Raw genomic sequence first — 20,705 nt, forward strand, 5'->3', positions numbered from 1 at the left:
ATATGGAATTGATTTCCAGAACATAAAATTGCTCTTTCAGTTGTTCCAATTGAAAGTTGTTAGATTTCTAATGATGGACTCATGAGTGGAAATCCTCATATGCAGCCTGCATAATTAAGCCACTGTTTTGCTTTCCAGTTCTCTTTATTTAATAATTAATCAATAAATTTAGAAAATTTACATAGCTGCCCATCTTAAACAAGTAACTCTGGGCAGCTAACAGATAATGCCACAGACCAATGTTATAAAACCAATCTAAAATGAAACAAATACAATTAAAATAACCATAATACAGTAATCAAGGCACCACACAAATCGCTCAGGACACCAAAACACACATCTCAGACTCCACTAATAACCTGGCAGTAATGCCTGAGGGAAAGGCCAGGACTTCACTCTCATATGCACATGCCAAGACAGTTACAGGTTTTCTGTATGTTTTTCTGCTTGAGTGGTTGAAGAATGAGATCAAGAGATAGGAGAGAACAGTTAGTTCTCCCATTCTGGGTTAGCAGCCTTGGGTGCTGCATGCCACAAACCTTTTGGAGATTTTTTAAAACGCATGGTTAGCCATGATGCACTAGTCAGCAACTGATAAACACGTCTGCTGTTATTACAACTATAACTATATTTACCTCCTGTAAATACAGAATATAAATCCAGTGAATATGTATTATGACAGCAATCAAGGCATTGTATTTGATTCTTCTTCCTTTTCTCATCACAACAATCCTGTGAAGTGTATTAGACAAAGAAGTAGGGTGTAGCCCAGTGGGGCTTTGAACCTGGAGGGTTCCAGCCCTGTTAAAAGTGAATTAATAGACTGAAATAATTTTTTAAAAACCCAGGTTTTTAAAAATTTTTGCAAAACATCTCTATGGGCAGGGAAAGGTTAATTTTTCATATGTTCAGGCAGTGTTATGTACAGCTGCTTGCTGCCAACTTGCAAAACTAGTTTTCTCTGAGTTCATTCCTAGGAAAAATAGCTATCTCTAATCATCTCTAATCATAGCTACTGTATTTACCCCAAAGAAGGGACAATTCGACCTCAAAGGAAGATAACCTCCATTACCACATTCCTAGGAACTATAAGACAACCCTTGTATTTATAAAGAGAAATTATATGGAGGAAAAATACTGGTCTTCCTTTCAGATGAATACTCTCCCAGACCACAGTGATTTCTATTATTAGGCTTACGTATACTGTATATATTTTAACTGGATTTCTGAACTACACCTTTTTTTTTTCTATCACGTCTCTGTATATTCTTACATTACCCTGAACAGTTTCTTTTTTCTTTTTCTGACCAAAGGTCCTGTAATGTTGGCCAGCTCTTTCCATTTGGCATGTCATCTTCACAGTGCCGTTGTTCTTTCCTTGGAATCAGAGCAGCTCTTGAAAGGATATTTTTATAATAGTTCCATACTTATACTGAAAAGTAGATACCTGTACTAGGGATTTTCGGCCCTCAGTACTCTGTTATGACAACTGTGTCTGGTGGAGGTTTTTCTTTGAAACTGTATTGAGAAAGGATTGCGTGTGATAGAAGGTAAAATGCAGCACATCTGAAGGGAACCATGTTAGAGAAAGGCTGCTGTAATGGTTGAGTCATTTATATTTCCCATTAATTGCCCAGTGGGCATGTGTGTGTATATATATTGTATTTTTCTTCAGGGATCTGGATGCCAGAGCCAAAAACGAATGGTACCGTGCTACTTTTCGACTGCCTAAGGATGAACGTCTTGATGGGCACACAGACTGTACTTTGTGGACCCCATTCAATAAAATCCACATCCTTGGCCAGATGTTTGTTTCCAATAACTATATCTGTTTTGCTAGCAAGGCAGAAGAGGCATGTCATCTCATTATACCACTTAGGGAGGTGAGAAGCTGTCTTTTGATAATGGATTACCTTCAGAATCCAGCAGTTAGTTACTGATTTAAATTTGAAGGATTTCCTTGAAGATAGTAGGAGTTTGGTTTTGAGCCTCAGTATATTAGTCCATTGGTTAAATAAATAATTCCCTGGGGTGACGGAAGCAAGATGCTATAGCCTCAGTTTTCTTTGGGCTGAGGGGGAGGAGGAAAGAGGCTACAATCTCACCTATCTGGGGGAAAAAATCAAAATGTTTCAGAAATACTCCTAAGATTATAACATTTAATCCCCCTTTTATTGTTTTGCTTGCTTTTCACATTTAAGTTCCTTGTTATTACAAATACTTCAGAACCATCCATAATTCTGCAGATCTAGAATGTGATCTGAGCTTCACCTAAGTCCTATTAATAAAACAGACGACATACAGAAGAGTGTATTGTGTCATGTCTTCATGGAACTCCCTCAGCCAACTTTCACTGTCTGTTGGGAAAAATATGTGAAGCTTAGGTTCAGTAACTAGTGGCATTTCCTTTATCAGCAGTAACTTCAGCACAGCATTTCCTGTACCAATTAACTGATCCCACATAATGCTTGGAGGTTATTTGGCAATGGTCTATTTTGCATGAACAGCTCACTTCAGGTCAAACCACACTATTTCAGTTGGGCTTTTCCACTGCAGCCACTCTGTTGTAGTTTATTTGTGTATTTATGGTTCTTGTACAGTATGATCCATATTCTTTTAAGTTTTAGCTCATAGGTGGATACCAAGACATTGTGCTGTAGAATTTGCTACATCCAGAATCCATTGGTTCCTCAGCGATTGAAGCCATCCAGGTCCTGAGGATGCAAAGCAGACCCAAGGCATGATACGCCTGCCATCATTCCGTGTGGTTCAAATGGGGTTCTTCTATTGGAATGCAGTGCTTTGTTTTCTCTAAATGCAGAGTTTTTCCTGAATGCCCAGAAGTTTCATCCCCACTGTCCACAGAACGTTCTTCCAAAAGCCTATCTGATTATTATCTTATCAATTGGAGCATTTAAGAGCATACCTCCTTAAAAAAGCTGAGTGCACTAGAGCTTCACATACATTTGCAACAAAGGGAGTGAATGTTGGCTCAGTGTGTTAGGTAAAGGCATAATACAATACAATGTATTTATTTATTTAATTTATCAAATTTATATGACCGCTCATCTCACACAAGCAACTCTGGGCAGTGTCGAATGACAATTTTATGTGTTACATAAACACACAAATATACTCAATTTATCCCTCTATGTATTCTGTAGGTTACAATTGTTGAGAAAGCAGACAGCTCCAGTATTTTGCCTAGCCCACTTTCCATCAGCACCAGAAGCAAAATGACCTTCCTCTTTGCCAACCTGAAGGACCGAGACTTCCTAGTACAGAGAATTTCTGACTTCCTGCAGAAGACTCCTTCAAAGCAAACATGCTGCAGTGGCAGAGAGCAAAAGAAGAGTATTAGCGAGGTACATTACTAGCAATGAGTCCTGGAATGATCCTCTGAATATTTGTAATGATTCTGGCAATTGACTGTGACTTCTATTATTGACAGGGCCTTAGAACTGATTAGATAGCATTGACTGCCTCCGTTCCTCAGAGCAAGAAGGAAAACCGCTGAGATCTTTAATAAAGTTCTTCATCTAAGGGCAGCTGGGGAACAGATCGTAGGTCAGAGGTAGAGCACGTGGGGTCATCCCATTCTGAATGGCATTAAATTACATTGCTCCCTTGATTTGGCATCTAAAACTGCCTTAATTTTATATGTGGATTTGTGAACAGTGGATCAAATCTGACTGTCACTAAGGCACTGACTGGTTATTTAGAGAGAGGATTTTTAATCCTGTTTAGATCTGTTTGTCATGATCAGAAGTCAAGGACACCTTCTTGTCTGGATTTCTGCTGCTGTCTGGAGTTGCTGCCTGAAAGGCCTTGCAAAGCTTTTTCATTCATCTACCATTTCTTTTTTCCCAGCCTGCTTCAGCCCTTCTGTTCATCCTTCTTTTTCAGCCAAGCTTTTGATCATTAGCGAGCTTTCCAAATTGTGGTACCAATCTGGAATCTTTTAACATTGAGAAGTCAGTAATTCTTAATAACTAAATCTTGAATAATGAATAAAAAGAAATGTCTATGAAAGTGCAGATGGGATATTTATTTAACTGCCTGGGTAGCCACATAGTTCAGTGTGTGTTGAAACCAGAGCAGAAGGTCTCCAGTTTCGTGCTAGGTATCTCTCATTAGAAGAGTGGGGGTGTAGGTGGAATCTGTCAAGCTGAGGCCTTCAGTGATACTTGGCAGAATAAATAATATTGGACTGCTTGAACACCTTCATCTGCTTGCACATAATGATCTTCCCACATGGGATGACCTGCCCATAGGAGGAAAATGTTGCTTAAGTATCATGACTATTCATTTAACTGTGAATACATCCCTGCTACTTGAGTTGGTGGTTGCTTCTCTCAGCTCAGTTTTATTTGCCCAGAGCCACACATTAAGTGCCCTGATTCTGTTCAGTTGGGTTGTGTAAAACATTCAAAGGAATGACCACTTTGCTTTACCAGAAGCCCCAGCAGAAATATTACCCATGCATGTACTTACATGTGCAGACAACTGGTAAATAGTTGTGATGAGTCTTGGGAGGAAAGCCAACCATATTTAGTGAACAGCCCCTTACTAGCCAACATGTCTTGTTTTTCTCAGATACAAAATCGCAGTTTACTGATTATGAAAGAAAGCAAAGCAACAGACTTAAGATGCTAGCAGTGGAAAAGCTATCTGAAATTTTAGATTAAATTCCTACTAATAGCAGCTTCATAAAAATTACTTTCCATGTGAAAGACTGGACTATCATTTTACTTGTTAGAATGACAGCGACAGGAAATTGGTAAGCCTGTCAGTTATTTTCCTCTGGTTGTTATTGATTCACAGCTTGCATTTGTAAGGTGTGCATATAGTCACAAACACATTGCAAATGTGAGCTACATGATGTTGTATTCTGTAGGAGAGCCGGGGTTAACCATAGCCTCCTAATGGGTGCACACATCATGAATAAGGAGTTGTTGCTCTATAATATGTGGCGATCATATTGCATAATCTATGAATATCTTACATGATTTAAATGAGGATGAAGGCATTAATGGCAGTGCCATCAATAATGTACTGTGCCCATGATGGATGTCTTCCTAGAACAGTATTGATTGCACCAGGAGTCCAAATATCCTTCAAATTGCAGTTGAACTTGCTTGTATTGCCGCATGTTTTGATTTATACATTTCTTTTCAGGAAGTTCCAGAGCTGTCTCCCAGTAGCCCTCCTGCAGATAGTCCTGCTTCTCCTCTCAACAATCAGCTGATGAACTTTTGCACAAATGAGGTACCCACAGCATCTCAGGGACTGTTGAAACTGTTTGGGACCAATTCGGAGGAATCCTCTGGAATAAAATGGGTATATTACTGATTTTTTTATCAATTCAGAAAATTTAGTGCTCATATTATAATTAAGAACCTTTTAATTATAACAGCTCATAAGATTAAATACAGTGGTATGCTTTTAGATAGGAAAATATTTCAGATACATTTATCTAAACGTGAAGAACATAGATGAGTTAAAGCACCTTCTACTTACTTTTCCGAAAAATTGAATGGTGGCTTGAAAATCTCCTCCTTGGGCTGCTGATTTTGAGGAGGTGGAATGCCATGTTCCCCCAGCTCCTGCGGATTTACAACTGTAGTGGGAGCTTGCTGGGGCTGCTTGAAAAGAGGTTTGCTGGAGGGGGCTTGCTGCCATTCTGTCTTCTGTGGACAGCAACCCAGTTGGTTAGTCTGGCGTGGGCCCTGGCAGTGAGTTTGTTTTTGGTGCCAACACTGAAGTTGCCCAATTGGGGTTTGTGACGTTGCCTAGTTGTGGCTTTGTGACATCATTTAGTGGCGATGCTTTGTTTCTTGGGATACTCAGCGCAATGGATCAGCCTGCCCCAGGGACAGCCAGAGGCATGGCACATTGCTTTACATGGCCTTTGAGGATTGAGAGGCTGCACAGGACTCTGCAAAGGGCTCAGAAGACTGCCTGAGGGTTGTGATCAGCTGAACTGGGAGGGGCAGCGACAGTGGACGGCAGGTGCCTTGGGGCTGTTGTGGTTCCCCTCCTTTGCAAAAGCCCTTTTGTTTCTGGGTCCGAGGCTGAGGCTGGAAGGGTGGGGGTGTCCAGTGGTTGGGTGAGTTGCCCTCCCTTGGGTGAGAGCCAGGAAGGGACTGGGGTGTATGGATTGTATGGAATGGGGACATCCCCTGGCCAGCCTAGTGAGAGCAGTTGGTGGGGGAGGCCAATGTGGGTAGGTCATGTGAGGAGGGGGGTTTTGAGTCCCTCATTGCACTGAGAACTCGAGCTAAAGTGCCCGGAGGACTCAGCTTCCTCCTCTTTTAGGATAAATGAGTATAAAGGAGTGATGTGGGGATCTTCTCTTGGGAGCTGGAGGGCATGGGGTGGGGTGTTCTGGAGTCTCAAGGGAGTTGGAGGTGAGGTAGAACATCATGGTGGTGATGGGTAAGGGAAGGTATGGCAGGAGATTGGGGGCGGGCTATTCTTGGGGAAACAAGGGCCTGGTGTCTCATACTGGTTTGTTGTTCTGGCCCCTGGATCTCAACCCAGTTCCTGGTCAGCAGGCCTTCAGAAGCCCTGGCTTTTGGGTGCTACTACTAAATGCCAGGTCACTCTGTAATGAGGCCTCCCGCATCTGTGGCTTAATCACAGATGAGAGGGCTGACCTGGCATGTATTACTGAGACCTGGCTGGGTCTGGAGCGGGGTGTTCCCCTCTCGGAAATGTGCTCAGCTGGGTTTCAGGGTAGCATCAACCAAGATTCCAGGGCGGGGGTGGGGGAGTGGCAGTTGTCATCCAAGAGTCAGGTCCGGTGGAGATGCCTGGGGCACAGTCTTGTCCTACTCTCTGGGAACAGTTTGAACCTGTAGTGCCAGAGGAAGTGGACAGGGTCCATATGACTGTGAACTTGGCCACCTGTTCCTTAGATCCATGCCCCTCTTGGCTGGCTAAGGCCACCCAGGAGGGGACATGTGGCTGGGTTCTGGTGGTGGTTGATTCATCCTTGGGAGAGGGGGTGGTTCCTTCGTCTCTTAAAGAGGTGTTGGTTCACCCCCTTCTCAAGAAGCCATTGCTGTAATGATTGCCTATCTTAAAGTATTCTCAGACTCACAAGCGAGAGCTTAAATCAAATCTGGTTTATTTAAGAATATTATGCAAGTACAAAGAAAGCTGAGAATGAGCAAAAGCACGCCAAATACAAACTAAAAACCCTTGGTGTGAATGTAAGCCCTCCCCCTCGTACAACTGTTTCAAATTCCCCATCCCAGGTGCTCCTAACGAGTTCTGCTAATCAACAGGCAAAAAGGACCTTGAACACAAACGATAACCCAAACACATTCCATCCCCATGAAAACAGATAGAAAGCCTGGTACAAGGTCTCCCAGCAGCTCCCTCCCAACCGGAACGCGCGTCAGCACCATGGCATGCGAAACGTTACGATGTACATTAAACATTGCAACGGCGAACATGACAATTGCTGGATCCCACCATACTGGACGGTTTTCATCCAGTGTCCAACCTCCCTTTTGGGGGGAGGGTTGTGGAGAAGGTGGTCATGCAGCAGCTTCAGCAGACCCTGGACCCCTTTCAGTCAGGATTCAGGTCTGGATGTGGGATGGAAATGGCATTGATCATGCTTTTGGATGATGTGTGACGGGAGCGGGATGGGGGTAATGCATCCATCCTGGCTCTGCTTGACCTCTCAGCAGCTTTTGATACCATCGACCATCCTTCTGGATTGGCTCCAGGGATTGGGAGCTGTCCTAACAACGAGGAAACACACTGAGACAAGGAACTGGTCTCTAATATTTATTGCTAGTACATAACAGGAATCCTAACAAACTGAAGAAGCGTGGGAAAAACCCAGACATATAAAACTCCAAGGGTTAAGGCGGTCCCGATCTGTGTCTCTTTGAATGGCATGCGCTTGACAGCCTGGATGGGAGCCCCCTGCTCGCCATCCTTACTCATGACAGGAGCGGGTGGCACAGTATGGTGCTGGTTCCTTCCACGGCTGATACTGGGGATCCCTTGGTGGTAGGGAGCCTGCATGTTGGTTGTATTATATGTGAGATTCTCCCACCTGTGGTTTTGTTTTTAGCTATGTTTACTGTTTTAATTGTTTTTAATTGGTTTTGTGGTAGGTTTTAATAGTAGGTTTTATTGTACGCCACCCAGAGTTACTTCGTGTGAGATGGGCAGCCATATAAATTTGACAAATAAATAAATAATGAAGCAACCAATAAGGAGGAACAAGGCTATGTATTTGAATTCCGAAGGAGGTTTGAACAAGACCAACTCTATTAATATTAATAGTTCATATAAAAATATTTTAAGGAATTTCTACAGTGAAGAGTACTTGGAAGCTATTAGGAACAGTTAGTTCTTGGTACTTGTGTTCCATTGAAAAACATGTTTATTTTTAATCTGAGATATGATGCATTGTCTTGTATTGTAAAAGAGTCTAGCTGAAGTAAATTCAGTTAATTTTGCTATGTTGTATGTGATAATTTTATTTATTAGATTTATAACCTGCCTCTTTTTTAAACAGCTCAAGGCAGCATACATAGTGCTTCTTCTCATATTTTCCTGAACCCTGTGAGGTGGGTTGGGCTGAGAGAAAGGGACTGGCCCAAGGCTTCCATGGCTTCCATGGCTAAGGGAGAACTAGAACTCATGGTCTCCCAGTTTCTAATCCAGTGCCTTAACCAAACTGGCTGTTAGTAATATGTTTATTAAGACATGTTTACAATCATAATTTAAACATCTAAAAATGTTAGTCTCTGAGATGGAGTAGAACACTAATCTGTGTTCTGATACGGTTATAGACTGAGACCAAATTCATTTTATACCAATCTAGATAATACAGTTCAAGAACTGTGCTAGTGCTTTGCACACTAATTCCTTTTTTTTTTTAACCAATTCAGAGGAAAACTTTTTGATACCATATTTCATCTTTACACATTTCTATTGCAGCATCTTTGTAAGTTGCTATTAGAGATCAATGCTTATAAATTACTGATAGAGTGAAAATGCTGCACTGGAGGGGAAGAAAAAAATGCTTGGCTTTACTGAAGTTTCCAGTGGCCTGCAGTGTCTGCAGCAAATCACAATGATGTCAAAATGACAACATGCACATGATGACACCGTCATGCGTATGCTGCCATTATGTATTTGCACCATTATAAATTTGCCATTACAGGTAGTTCTTGACTTACAACCATTCATTTAGTGACCATTCAAAGTTATTTTGGTGCTAGAAAAAGTGACTTACAACCGGTCCTTGCACTTACAACCATCACAGTGTCCCTGCAGTCACATGATCAAAATTCAGGCCCTTGGCAACTGGGATGTATTTACAACGGTTGCAGTGTCCCAGGGTCACATGATTGCCATTTGCAACCTTCCTAGCCGGCTTCTGAGAAGCAAAATCAATGGGAACTGCATGATTCACTTAATGACCACCACAACAAAATGTCGGAACATTGGGTGCAATCAAGAGATGCCTTGCTTAACGACCACACCACTTAACAAATTTTCCATTGTGGTCATAAGTCGAGGACTACCTGTATGTATTTGTGATGCAAGTATATAAGTCACAGGATTTCATGAGGATCGTCACACCCAAATTATCATTCCCCTCCCCCCTGACATCCATAGCCGTGGCGTAATCCTTCTATGCTTTCCTCTTTAGGCAAAGGAGACAATGAAAGAAGAATATTGGAAGATTCATTTCTTTGAATATGGGAGAGGCATGTGTATGTACCGCACAGCCAAGACCCGTGAGCTGGTGCAGAAAGGAATTCCAGAGAATCTTCGTGGAGAACTGTGGCTCCTATTTTCAGGTAACATTCTTGCTAAATGTGCACAACAGATTCCTACTTAAAGGGAAAAATATTTTTCCCTTGTTAAACAGTTGTATAGTGCTACTGCCATTAAGATGAAATTGCTCCCCAAACTGGAGGTGACCTGAAAAGTCACCAATCATTGTTTCCAGAGCTAGCATTTCTTATTTCTAAGCCAGTGTCTGCTTCAGACAGTGTTGAGGCTTTTTTCCTAAAAAGGTTTTTTTAAACATTTGCTAAATGGAATGCAGAGTAAGTGCTACTGTATTCTTTAAAATATCCTTTCTAAATATTTCATTCTTACTATTAACATCATGCATTTAGTCCTCAGTGTAAACCAGCTGCAAAAGGCTTGAAACTGACAACCTGCAGGAAAACTTTTTTCCTAGAAGCCTAAGCCTGAATCATATCTTGAGTGCAGTAGACAAAAAAAAATAATGCTTGTGTGTCGATACAGGGGCCTGGAATGAGATGGCCACTCACCCTGGGTACTATAGCGATTTGGTGAAACAGTCTTTGGGAAAATACAGCCTTGCCACTGAGGAAATTGAAAGGGACCTGCATCGTTCAATGCCGGAGCACCCTGCCTTTCAGAATGAACTAGGGATTGCTGCTCTTAGAAGGGTGCTAACAGCATACGCTTTTCGGAATCCTACAATTGGTTACTGCCAGGTAAGAGAGCGGCATTCCTGGATTGCTTAGTAGTTTGGTGGCACTCCTGTCACAGTTCAGCCATAGTTTGCATTGGAGTGTAACCTTTCCCTTCCCCTGTGGGTGGGAATAACAAAGCCTTAACCGAGAGCCCTGTTTGGGCTCCGAGTATTATTTTGTATTGAACAAGCCAGGGCAGGAGGAAGGCCTTATGGCGATTACATTCTGAGGCATGGGATGTTTCCGTTTTCTCAGGGCATGGTTGAGCAATCTGTGGGCTGCGTGATTCCCCCACCTCTTTTGTACACTCCCTCCATCTTCATGTGCTTCTTTGGAAAAAGGATCTCTACCTTGAAAGAGTTCTGGAGGAAAGGAAGAGAAAGGAAAAGCGAGGGTATATATAAGGGCATATGAGAATATCTCCTTTCCTCTTTCATTTCCCCAGTGAAATTTCAGGAGGACGGACCTACTTTCTCTCAATCTCTCTCTTTTGTTTTGTTTTATTATAAAACATAAGTAGTACATTATATTATTTGGGTACAGTGGTGTTTATACAGTGTTGACTAGAGATTATGAACACACTGATGTTTAAATAACTTAAACTTTTAAAGATAAAGAAAAAAAAATTGCATTAATATTGACTGATCCCTAAGATGTTATGGTTGATAAACATAAGGTTGCTTAGATTTTACATCTAAAGCTGGATGTGGCATTGATAAACAACTGCAAAACACATTAAATTGTTTATTATATAGTAAACGGCTCTATCTTGTGCGAAATACTTAACCCAAAGGTTTCCAGATGTATCTGCTTTCTCAAGAGGATCCCTGTGCTAGTTGCACAGAGCCAAGGATATGGTTCTGAGCTATAAAATGTCTTCTTCGCGGCATCTCATTTATAATTTATATCTGAGGCTCTAACAAATTGAAATGATAATACATACTTGCCTTCTTAAATATGCTTCTTACCTAATATAAATGCTTATGCGTGTGCATGCTTGTCTTCACTTTGTCAGGCCATGAACATAGTGACATCAGTGCTGCTGCTGTATTGTAATGAAGAAGAGGCTTTCTGGCTCCTTGTGGCCCTGTGTGAGAGAATGCTGCCCGATTACTATAACACCAGAGTGGTTGGTAAGTCACCTCGAAAGCTAGGATTGACGGGGCAGAGGAATCCGAAGTTGGATGGTTGTCCTGAGAACAAGTAGATGCATGTTGAAATGATTAGCTTAATTAACTGATTTTGTATAATTAAAATATTAATATTAGAAATGCACAGTTGGAATTAATTAAATGAGCTGTCTTTTCATTTACGTGCTTCTAAAGTCAGGATAAAACCATGTAACTGAATAATTACACCTAATTCAGCCTTCTTAAAAATTTTCAAGTGTTGAATTCCTTGAATTTTCCTAGCCGGTTTATTTGTTGGGTTTCTCTTGTGATTCTCTCAAATTGTATTAATGCATTGAGTTTCTATAGTTTTTAGATTAACCCTATTTAATTAAGAAAACCCTATTTTCTTAATTAAAATAATAAGTAAATATCTTTCCTGAAATCCATTCAGATATTCCACATATAGCTCCACATATCACTTCCTCCTGAACTGTTCTCATCCTTGTATTCTCCTCTGAATTCTTTTGAGCTTTACTATATCATTCTTTGCAGAATATAAACCTTCCTGATAAGGTTTTAATCAGCACTGAATTGAGAAGTATTGTTGCTTCCCAAGTCTGAAAAAGATACCATCTTTTCAAAATAATTAAGGCGCTAGAATGATTATAACTTGTCAGGAAATCTTAAGAGTCTGGCAAGAAGTAGCAGAGCATGTCAGTAGTATTGGAAGAGTTTAGTATGAAAAGAAACATTATAGGTATTCAGCCGCAAGAGGTATATTGAAGCTTTAGAAATGAAACCTAAATATAGAATCCTAACAATTTTATGTGAAAGGGGTTACTTTATTGTGAAAATTCAGTACAGAGTCTGCAAATTCAGGTTGCATCTTGCTGTCAAATACATGGCAGTAAAGTAGCTCGAAAAGCATTCTAAATCAGAAAATGTGTATCCTTCTCAGAAGCAAATTAATGTTTATCGCTCTGTTTCTATTCCAGCAGATAATTTCCAATTAGTGAAATAACTGTTGCAACTTCAACTTTGCAGTAGGATTTCATAACTAATGCTAATCACTTCCTTCAGTACAGTAATATTTAGTGAAGCCGGTTTACAAATCAAGTGCTGACTGTGCATACGTGAGCTCATCACAGAATACCCCAGTTTTTATTTGAAATTTGTTTTGCACAAATCTGTTCTTCATGTGTAATAGAACTTTATTTCACACTCTCACTCTCACAGTGATAGAGATAACACTGCCCCTCTTCCTTCTGTCTCTGTTGCCCATTTAGGTGCACTAGTAGACCAAGGCATCTTTGAGGAGCTAACACGGGATTGCCTTCCCCAGCTGTCTGAGAAGATGCAAGATTTAGGAGTCATTTCCAGCATATCGCTCTCTTGGTTCCTCACACTCTTCCTCAGCGTCATGCCTTTTGAAAGTGCAGTGGTCATTGTTGACTGTTTCTTCTATGAAGGCATAAAGGTCATCTTGCAGGTATCCCTGGCCATCCTGGATGCAAACATGGACAAGCTGTTAAATTGCTGTGATGAAGGTGAAGCCATGACTGTCTTGGGCAGGTAGCTTTGTTTTTAGTTTCAGAATTAAATGAATGGCAGTGCCTTTGGATTTATTATAATTATTATTCATATTTCTTTCTTGGTTCTTTCTGAAGTTTCTTGCTTCTCATTGCTAATTCCTTAATAGACTGGAGCTGCTTATGTTAGGCAAGTAATAAAAATCAGACTCCTCAGTCACTTTGATTTAGCATGTATGTATTAGATTCATATCCTGCCTTTTGTTCAGGAAGTCAAGGCACCATAGAGAGTGCTCCCCACAACAACCACCCTCTGAGGTAGGCTGGGTTAAGAGAGAGTGACTAGTGCAAAGTCACTGAATGAGCTTCCACAGCTGAGAGTGGACTTGAACCTGGGTCTCCCCATTGCCAGACCAGTACCTTAATGACTACATGAAACTGGCCGTAGCATGTTACGCGATGTGTCAACGTAAGGAGTTGTGGCTAGAAAGATCACGTGTACTTACAGAATTCCTTTGATCTAATTTCATGGCATTCTAATTCAACAATTCCCAGCTCAACTTTTTGTGTAACGTGGCTTGAAAAATCTAGTTCATTTGGGAGAGGTTAGGGAATCCTCATCAGCCAGGAGTAGGTATAGGCCAGTAGCAAGATGAACATGTACAGTGCTGAATTTAATTATATTCTGAAGGGGAATTTTTCAAGAAAGGTTGCTCTGAAGTAGTAATTCTGTTCTGGTGGAAACATGTGATTAGAAAGAACCCACGAACAATTAGCCATTGCGTAAAATAAGTATCAGTGATTTTTTTTCCCATTAGTCAACTGGGAATCAACTCAGCTTCCTTTGCCCCCTTAATTTAAATTGGTGACTCTCCGGACAAAAATAAGATAAAGACAGGTCAATTCCATTGGTCTGTTGAAATAAATTACCTCTGAGCCCCCTCTTTCTAGAGCAGATGGTACCTGCAGTGAAAGGGAACACTTTGAGGCCACTTCAGTTTGCATGCGTGGTCATTTATATTTTATGCTAAGATTACATCTAGAGAGCTGGTTTAATGTGCTTCCCTTCAGTCTGTCAGGTGGCACAGAAGCATGCCATCGTGAATTTGCTGTATCCCCCAAACTGATCTCTGCTCTGCCTGTTAATGAGGCTGACAGTTCAGTGTGGACCAAGTTAAAGTTTAGCAAGTGGTGGCTATGTTTGCTCTCCTGTCTATGTTCGCACTCCTACCTGCAAGGCAGGGAGTAGAAACACCAATCACTTGCCTTAATATAGTGGTGAGATGGGGTTCCACCAGATGTAACTGTAACCAGATTGACAGTTCAACAATCTGCGTGTGCTCAGGGTGCACCTGCATCACTGAATACAGTGGTTGGGAACTCAGCTAGTACTCTCCCCATGCAGTCTCCTTCCCCTAATCTCGTTGTGAGATTTATCCTCAACCACGCTCAGCACCATTTTTCCCTAGATTTCTTTTCATGAGAGTGATTGTGATAGTTCTGGTGTCTGTGACCAGTGAGTCAGTGAAATAAACAAAATGATCCCCTTTATGAAATTCAGAACTGCCAAAAAGCAGCGGGCAAACTGCAGAAAGGAACAAGAGAGCTTGTCTTGTTTAGGAAAAGTGAGGGTAATTTATCCTAGAAATACTTCACTTGAAACAAATTGCTTTCTTTCCCTCGTTGATGGATCACTGAGATTAACAACGGGATTACCATGAGAATTGGTCTTCACCACTGCTCTCCGTGCATGCCACGGGACAGTGTTGAAGAAACCATTTGTGCAGTCCAGCTGTTAGGCAACACGTTCATAAAGCACCAGTGGAGGAGCAAGTGAGCAGCCTGCACTTGTGTGGTCTCAGCAAGGAAAATTGTGGGTGGAGTACAGAAAGCAATCTGGATTTCCAGCAAGCAGAAACAACACCTACCAGTCAGTCTCTTTAAACTGGCCTGGGCTGCAGGAGCAGCACATTTTGGCAGATGGCTAAAACCCATGGGTTTAGCCATCTGCCAAAGGCTTTCTGCCTCTCCTGCTTTACTGTCTAGCCCCTGTTCATCCCACAGATAAGGTGCTGTAGCTCCACCCACCACATGTATGATCTCCAGATTACCTCAATCATTCTCTCCCTGTCTCTTGCATGCTCCTATCACTCTCTCCCTTGTCTGGCTGTCTTGCCCTCTTTCTCATGCTCACTTGGTCTTTCTCACGTGTTGTTGTTCATCTGTTACACTCTCTTGTCAGTTGCCTTTCTTGCTCACTCATCTTTGTCTCTTGCTTTCTTTCATCTTTTTCGCTCATTCTTGCTTGCTTGCTCCTCTGCATGCTTTCTCTAACAAGAGCTGATGGGGGGGAATGTCCCATCTTAAAGTGACACCCTGTTTCAGCCAACACCGCTCCATTGTGCAAAGAACCTCCCAGTCAGACATTTTAATAGTTTTACATGTGTAAATAAGAAGCTCACATAATGTCTAAATCAGTGTTTCTCAACCCTGGCAACTTTAAGATGTGTGGACTTCAACTCCCAGAATTCTGGGAGTTGAAGTCTACACATCTTAAAGTTGCCAAGGTTGAGATGTGTGAAAGGTGAAAGGTCCCCTGTGCAAGCACCGAGTCACGTCTGACCCTTTGGGGGGACGCTGCTTTCGCGACGTTTTCTTGGCAGACTATAGAGCGGGGTGGTTTGCCATTGCCTTCCCCCATCATCACCTTCCCCAGCAAGCTGGGTACTCATTTTACTGACCTCAGAAGGATGGAAGGCTGAGTCGACCTGAGCTGGCTACCCGAGAGAAAATCCAGCTTCCACTGCGTGGGGAGAGTTTCAGTTGCAATGCTGCCGCCTACCACTCTGCGCCACACCAGGCTGTAAGGTTGAGATACTCTGGTCTAAATAGTGCTTTGTGCCCGATATCTCCTACTGCTCAAGCCAAAGTAGCCATAGAAAAAAGCCACCAGCAACCGGGGAATGTGCCATGCCAGCACTAGCCAAAAATGGCCAACAGGAGCTGGACAGATTTCAGGCTCCACTATGTCATTAACTGTGATCACCACCAAAGTCACAAATCACGCACAATTCTGCTTGTGTCAGGAGAAAATGGATAACATTGTTTTATTATCAAAGTAGATAAATACAAAGTTAGTGTGATGGATTTCAGTGCTGCCACTGTTTCTCAGGAAGGAGGGAGTGCATTCCAAGGAGATAAGAGGACTCACAGTCCAGAGAGCGTTGGTGGGAAAGTGAAGAAGTTTAGCGTGGCCCTGCCCTAGAGTCTCCCCAGTTATTTCCCCTTAGGTTAGTTAGGGTAGCTTTAGTCTGGCAAGAGTCTGTCTGTACAGTGAGAGCAAATAAAGAGTTCTGGAGTTTTGGATACACTGATTTGTCGTTCTTAGACTGGCCTTGACAGATGCCAGACTAAAGCTACCCTAACTAACCTAAGGGAAAATAACTAGGGAGACTCTGGGGCGGGGCCACCCTGAACTTACTCACTTTCCCACCAACGCTGTTCAGACCAAGTCCTCTTACCTCCTGAATGCGCTCCCTCCTTCCTGAGAATCGGCGGCAGCACTGAAATCCACCACAGTTAGCTGGCTCCAGCTACAGGTTGAGAATGAGAGGAGGACCACATCAAAAAATAAGTCCTTAAAAAACAGTTAAGGCACCTTTCAGTCACCATTATGGAGATATGTGGGCTTATATATAATTATTACATTTTTTTCCTGTGATTTATCAGAGCTTCAGTATATACAGTTCATTAAATTACACAATAATATAGGATTACATTATAATTAATATGTAATTTAATATAGTATATGGATGAATCAAATGTCTTGAATCATAATTTTTACCTTAATTGTTTTAGTTTTAAAATCAATTTAGGTTATTATGAAAGGTGACTCAGGCATATATTTTATTAAATAAATTATATAGACTCCTGACCGTAACCTTCAGATTATGCACTAATCCAAAATTCTGTGTTGACTTTTGATTTTCTGTAGGTACCTGGATAATGTAATTAATCAGCAGAGTATTTTCCCACGTATTCCTCACCTCCATGCTTTACTGACAAGTGGGGACAACCCGCCAGTGGAAATTGATATATTTGAACTTATAAGAACAGCCTATGAGGCAAGAGATAACATAAATCTTACATTTTTACTCTGATATTTTTAAAATGAATTATGTACTGGCCTTGTATTGTCTATTAAAGATCCATCTTTAACAAAAGCATTTACAAATTCAAGGTATGGGAGTCAACTCTATTTTATAAAGAATACAATAGATAAAGCATTTAGCTGTAGTCATTATTCCTTTCTTAACCCATCTTTCTTTTAAAACTTCTTACTAGTTTTGGTTCTTGGCTCCCAAAAATTCATAGTCTTACAATAGCAAATCCTGTGTTATATTTTCAGGTGATTCTACTGTTGCTACCAATTGCTAACATACAGTATCATCTCCCTCTTCCCTTTCCATTAGAACTTCCAGATCTGAAATACAAACCCAGATGAGTTAGAGGGTAGCAAAGATATATTAAAAGCTCTACCTCTTTGTTACCATCTAGTGCAGGGTTTCTCAACCTTGGCAACTTTAATGTGTGGACTTCAGCACCAAGAATTCCCCAGCCAGCCATTTAGTGGCTCAACTTATTTCTGCAGTACAAATCCAGTAGCCCAGTTTTCCCTGCTTTGGTGCCCATGGGTTCCAAACATGGCTACAACGCTATGGTTGGCCATCATCACTTCTGCAAGCATTGTTTCGTCATCACAGAAATAATTGCTAAGTAAAACTTGAAGTATTTCATCAAATGAATGTGGTTTGAATGTGGTTTTTTCAAATGTGTGGTATTTTCTGTGGCTTTAGTTGTAAACCTAGTCTTCATTTCCACTGCAGAAATTCAGCCACTTGAAAGCAGATGACATTGAACAGATGCGCTTTAAACAAAGACTGAAGGTAATCCATTCTTTAGAAGACACTGCTAAGAGAAGCGTGGTGAGTAGTACCCGTGTTTTTATAAGTATGTATTAATCTTTAGTTTCTACAGCAAGGTGTGTAGTGTGATAGTGTAATGGTATGTTGCTAGTTTGAATGTTGATTAGAAGTATTATCAGTCTCCATCTTGAGACTGGCATTAAGCTGCAGACTTCATGGCCACAATAGGGACGCGGTGGCGCTGCGGGTTAAACCGCTGAGCTGTCGATCGGAAGGTCGGCGGTTCGAAACCGCGCGGCGGGGTGAGCTCCCGTTGCTCGTCCCAGCTTCTGCACACCAAGCAGTTCGAAAACATGCAAATGTGAGTAGATTAATTGGTACCGCTTCGGCAGGAAGGTAACGGCGTTCCGAGTCGTCATGCTGGCCACATGACCCGGAAGTGTCTATGACAACGCCGGCTCCAAGGCTTTGAAACGGAGATGAGCACCGCCCTCTAGAGTTGGACACGACTGGACTTTACGTCAAGGGAAACCTTTACCTTTTTACCTTCATGGCCACAACTTTTGGCTAATTGTATAATTTTTTTCCTTTGTCCCACATTCCCTGCTTTTTCTGTTACCTGCCCCGATTAATTGTTCTGGCAAATTAGAAAGCTTACTTGTGTGGCCTTTTGGTTGATTCTGATACAGGTATCAGCCAACTGGGGGTTGTTGTTTTCCTCATAGAGCAACATTGTGATTTCTTTTTAACTTTTATCCCATAACAGTTGGGCTGAAAACATTCTAGTCTTTTTTATGAAAGTACCTTAGCAGATTTGCCACAGAACCTTAGTAGCTAATTTTCTCTCTTATTTTTCCTACTGAAAATGTAATAGGAAATAGTGACTTTTCATTCTCTGAGTTGCTATGTCTAGGAATCTCAAGGGAAGAGTTGCTTTCACATTTTCTTGCTGCTGTTTTTGTCTGTTGCTTGTGTATCCCTTCCCTCCAGATAGCATCAGATATCTTGCAAATGTCTCTAATGCCCTTGTAAATGTTTGACAGTAAGCACATTAAGGAGAAAAAAGCTGAGGAAGAAAATAATCAACCCACTTCCTGTTCCTGCTTCCAATTATAGTGCATTGAGAGCAGGAAATGCATATAATACATTTGACCAGCTTTTCTTGTGCTTATTGACTCAGTTCAAGAGAATAGAGCTAGCTGTCTTTCGGTTTTTAGAATCCTCTGGTTTTACAGATCAGTACCTCCCAAATACAGACTTTAACATTCTGTTCAAAATCATTAGATGCTCCTTCCTTTCTCCAGTTCACAAGTTTCAAAAGTCATTTTGCCACGCTTTTAAAAATACAGCTTCCTCCTTTCACTGAATCTAACCTTTCCAGATTCCCAGCTGACAGAATTAAGATATATATGTTTCTGTGCTTTCTGTAGGTCCGAGCTGTATCTGGTGACATTGGCTTTTCTATGCAAGAATTAGAAGATCTTTATGTCGTATTTAAGGTGGGAGACCTTGACAAAAATTATCCTCTTTATTATTACTGCAGATATCAGATAAAGCATGTTTATGAAAACTCCTTTAAATTACAGAGTTGCCAGGGTCCAAGTTGGCAGTGTATTTCAAAAGACTTCTGTGCTCAGACAGTTTGGGTTTATTTTTGCAGCTGAGAAAATATAGGGAAATACAACAGAATTAGAGAGGATCTTATTTTGTTAGGCTGATTCAGTTTTATTTACTGTTTTGTTTCGTTACATGCTGTGATTCTAAACAAATGTATAAGATTTATTTAGTTTGTGTTTTGGGAAAAGAGCAGTGTTTCAGCCAGTGTCCAATCAGAGATGCAATTTCTGAGGGACTAGGGACTTTGCCCTGGCTTCTCTCTGTGTTTTGTTTGATTCTGCTTTCTTGATACTTGCAATAGTAGTGCCTTATGACACCAGGTCTTTCTAGATTTAGCTTTAAAATGTTAATGCTCTCATATTACCATGATTTTGAAAGGAAACATGGTGTTTGTCAAACATTTTAAAAATAAAAATATTTGAAAAGGAGCTGCTTTTGCCATGCCACAATAACAAGTACAGGTAGTCCTCGGTTAACGACCATTCATTCAGCAACCATTAGAAGTTACATCGTGATCATGATTTGGGCACTTGGCAACTGGCTCACAATTACGATGTCACGGCATTCCGTGGTCACATGATCGCCATTTGCGGCCTCCTGCCGGCTTCTGACAAGCGACATCAATGGGGAAGCTGGCAGGAGGTCGTAAATGGTGATCATGTGATGTCGTGCTTAACAACAGTGTGGGATTCCCTTAACGACTGCCTACCAGAACTACCAGAACTCTGTCATAAGTCGGCATGGCATCGTGTTTTATGACCGTGTTGCTTAGTGATGGAGTTTCTGGTCCCAATTTCCACTGTTAATCAAGGACTAACTGTAGTGCATTTATCTTGTTTTAAAAACAGTTTAAAGGAGAAAGAGGAAATTACCACTATTGCTACAGAAATTATTTAAGTATTTGAAATGTTTCTGCCCATCCACCTCTGTGAAATTGTCTTTGTTATTTGCCATCTGTAAGTGATGGTAATGCAATGCAATGCAATGTAATGCAATGGCAAACCACCGCGCTATAGTCTGCCAAGAAAACGT

The 20,705-nt window shown here is 41.3% G+C and overlaps 1 protein-coding gene across 1 annotated transcript in view; it reads left to right on the top strand.

Moving 5' to 3' along the window:
* TBC1D9B (TBC1 domain family member 9B) overlaps window positions 1–20,705 on the top strand; it is a 49,439-nt gene that overhangs the window by 11,485 nt on the left and 17,249 nt on the right. The window contains exons 6-15 of the mRNA XM_063292220.1: window positions 1,676–1,883; window positions 3,165–3,365; window positions 5,179–5,340; window positions 9,689–9,839; window positions 10,297–10,511; window positions 11,506–11,623; window positions 12,889–13,174; window positions 17,126–17,255; window positions 18,018–18,116; window positions 19,487–19,555. Of these exons, the coding sequence (XP_063148290.1) occupies window positions 1,676–1,883; window positions 3,165–3,365; window positions 5,179–5,340; window positions 9,689–9,839; window positions 10,297–10,511; window positions 11,506–11,623; window positions 12,889–13,174; window positions 17,126–17,255; window positions 18,018–18,116; window positions 19,487–19,555 (1,639 nt within the window). The remainder of the gene's footprint in view (window positions 1–1,675; window positions 1,884–3,164; window positions 3,366–5,178; window positions 5,341–9,688; window positions 9,840–10,296; window positions 10,512–11,505; window positions 11,624–12,888; window positions 13,175–17,125; window positions 17,256–18,017; window positions 18,117–19,486; window positions 19,556–20,705) is intronic.

The sequence above is a fragment of the Candoia aspera genome, chromosome 2, assembly GCF_035149785.1.
Source record: "Candoia aspera isolate rCanAsp1 chromosome 2, rCanAsp1.hap2, whole genome shotgun sequence".
NCBI lineage: Eukaryota > Metazoa > Chordata > Lepidosauria > Squamata > Boidae > Candoia > Candoia aspera.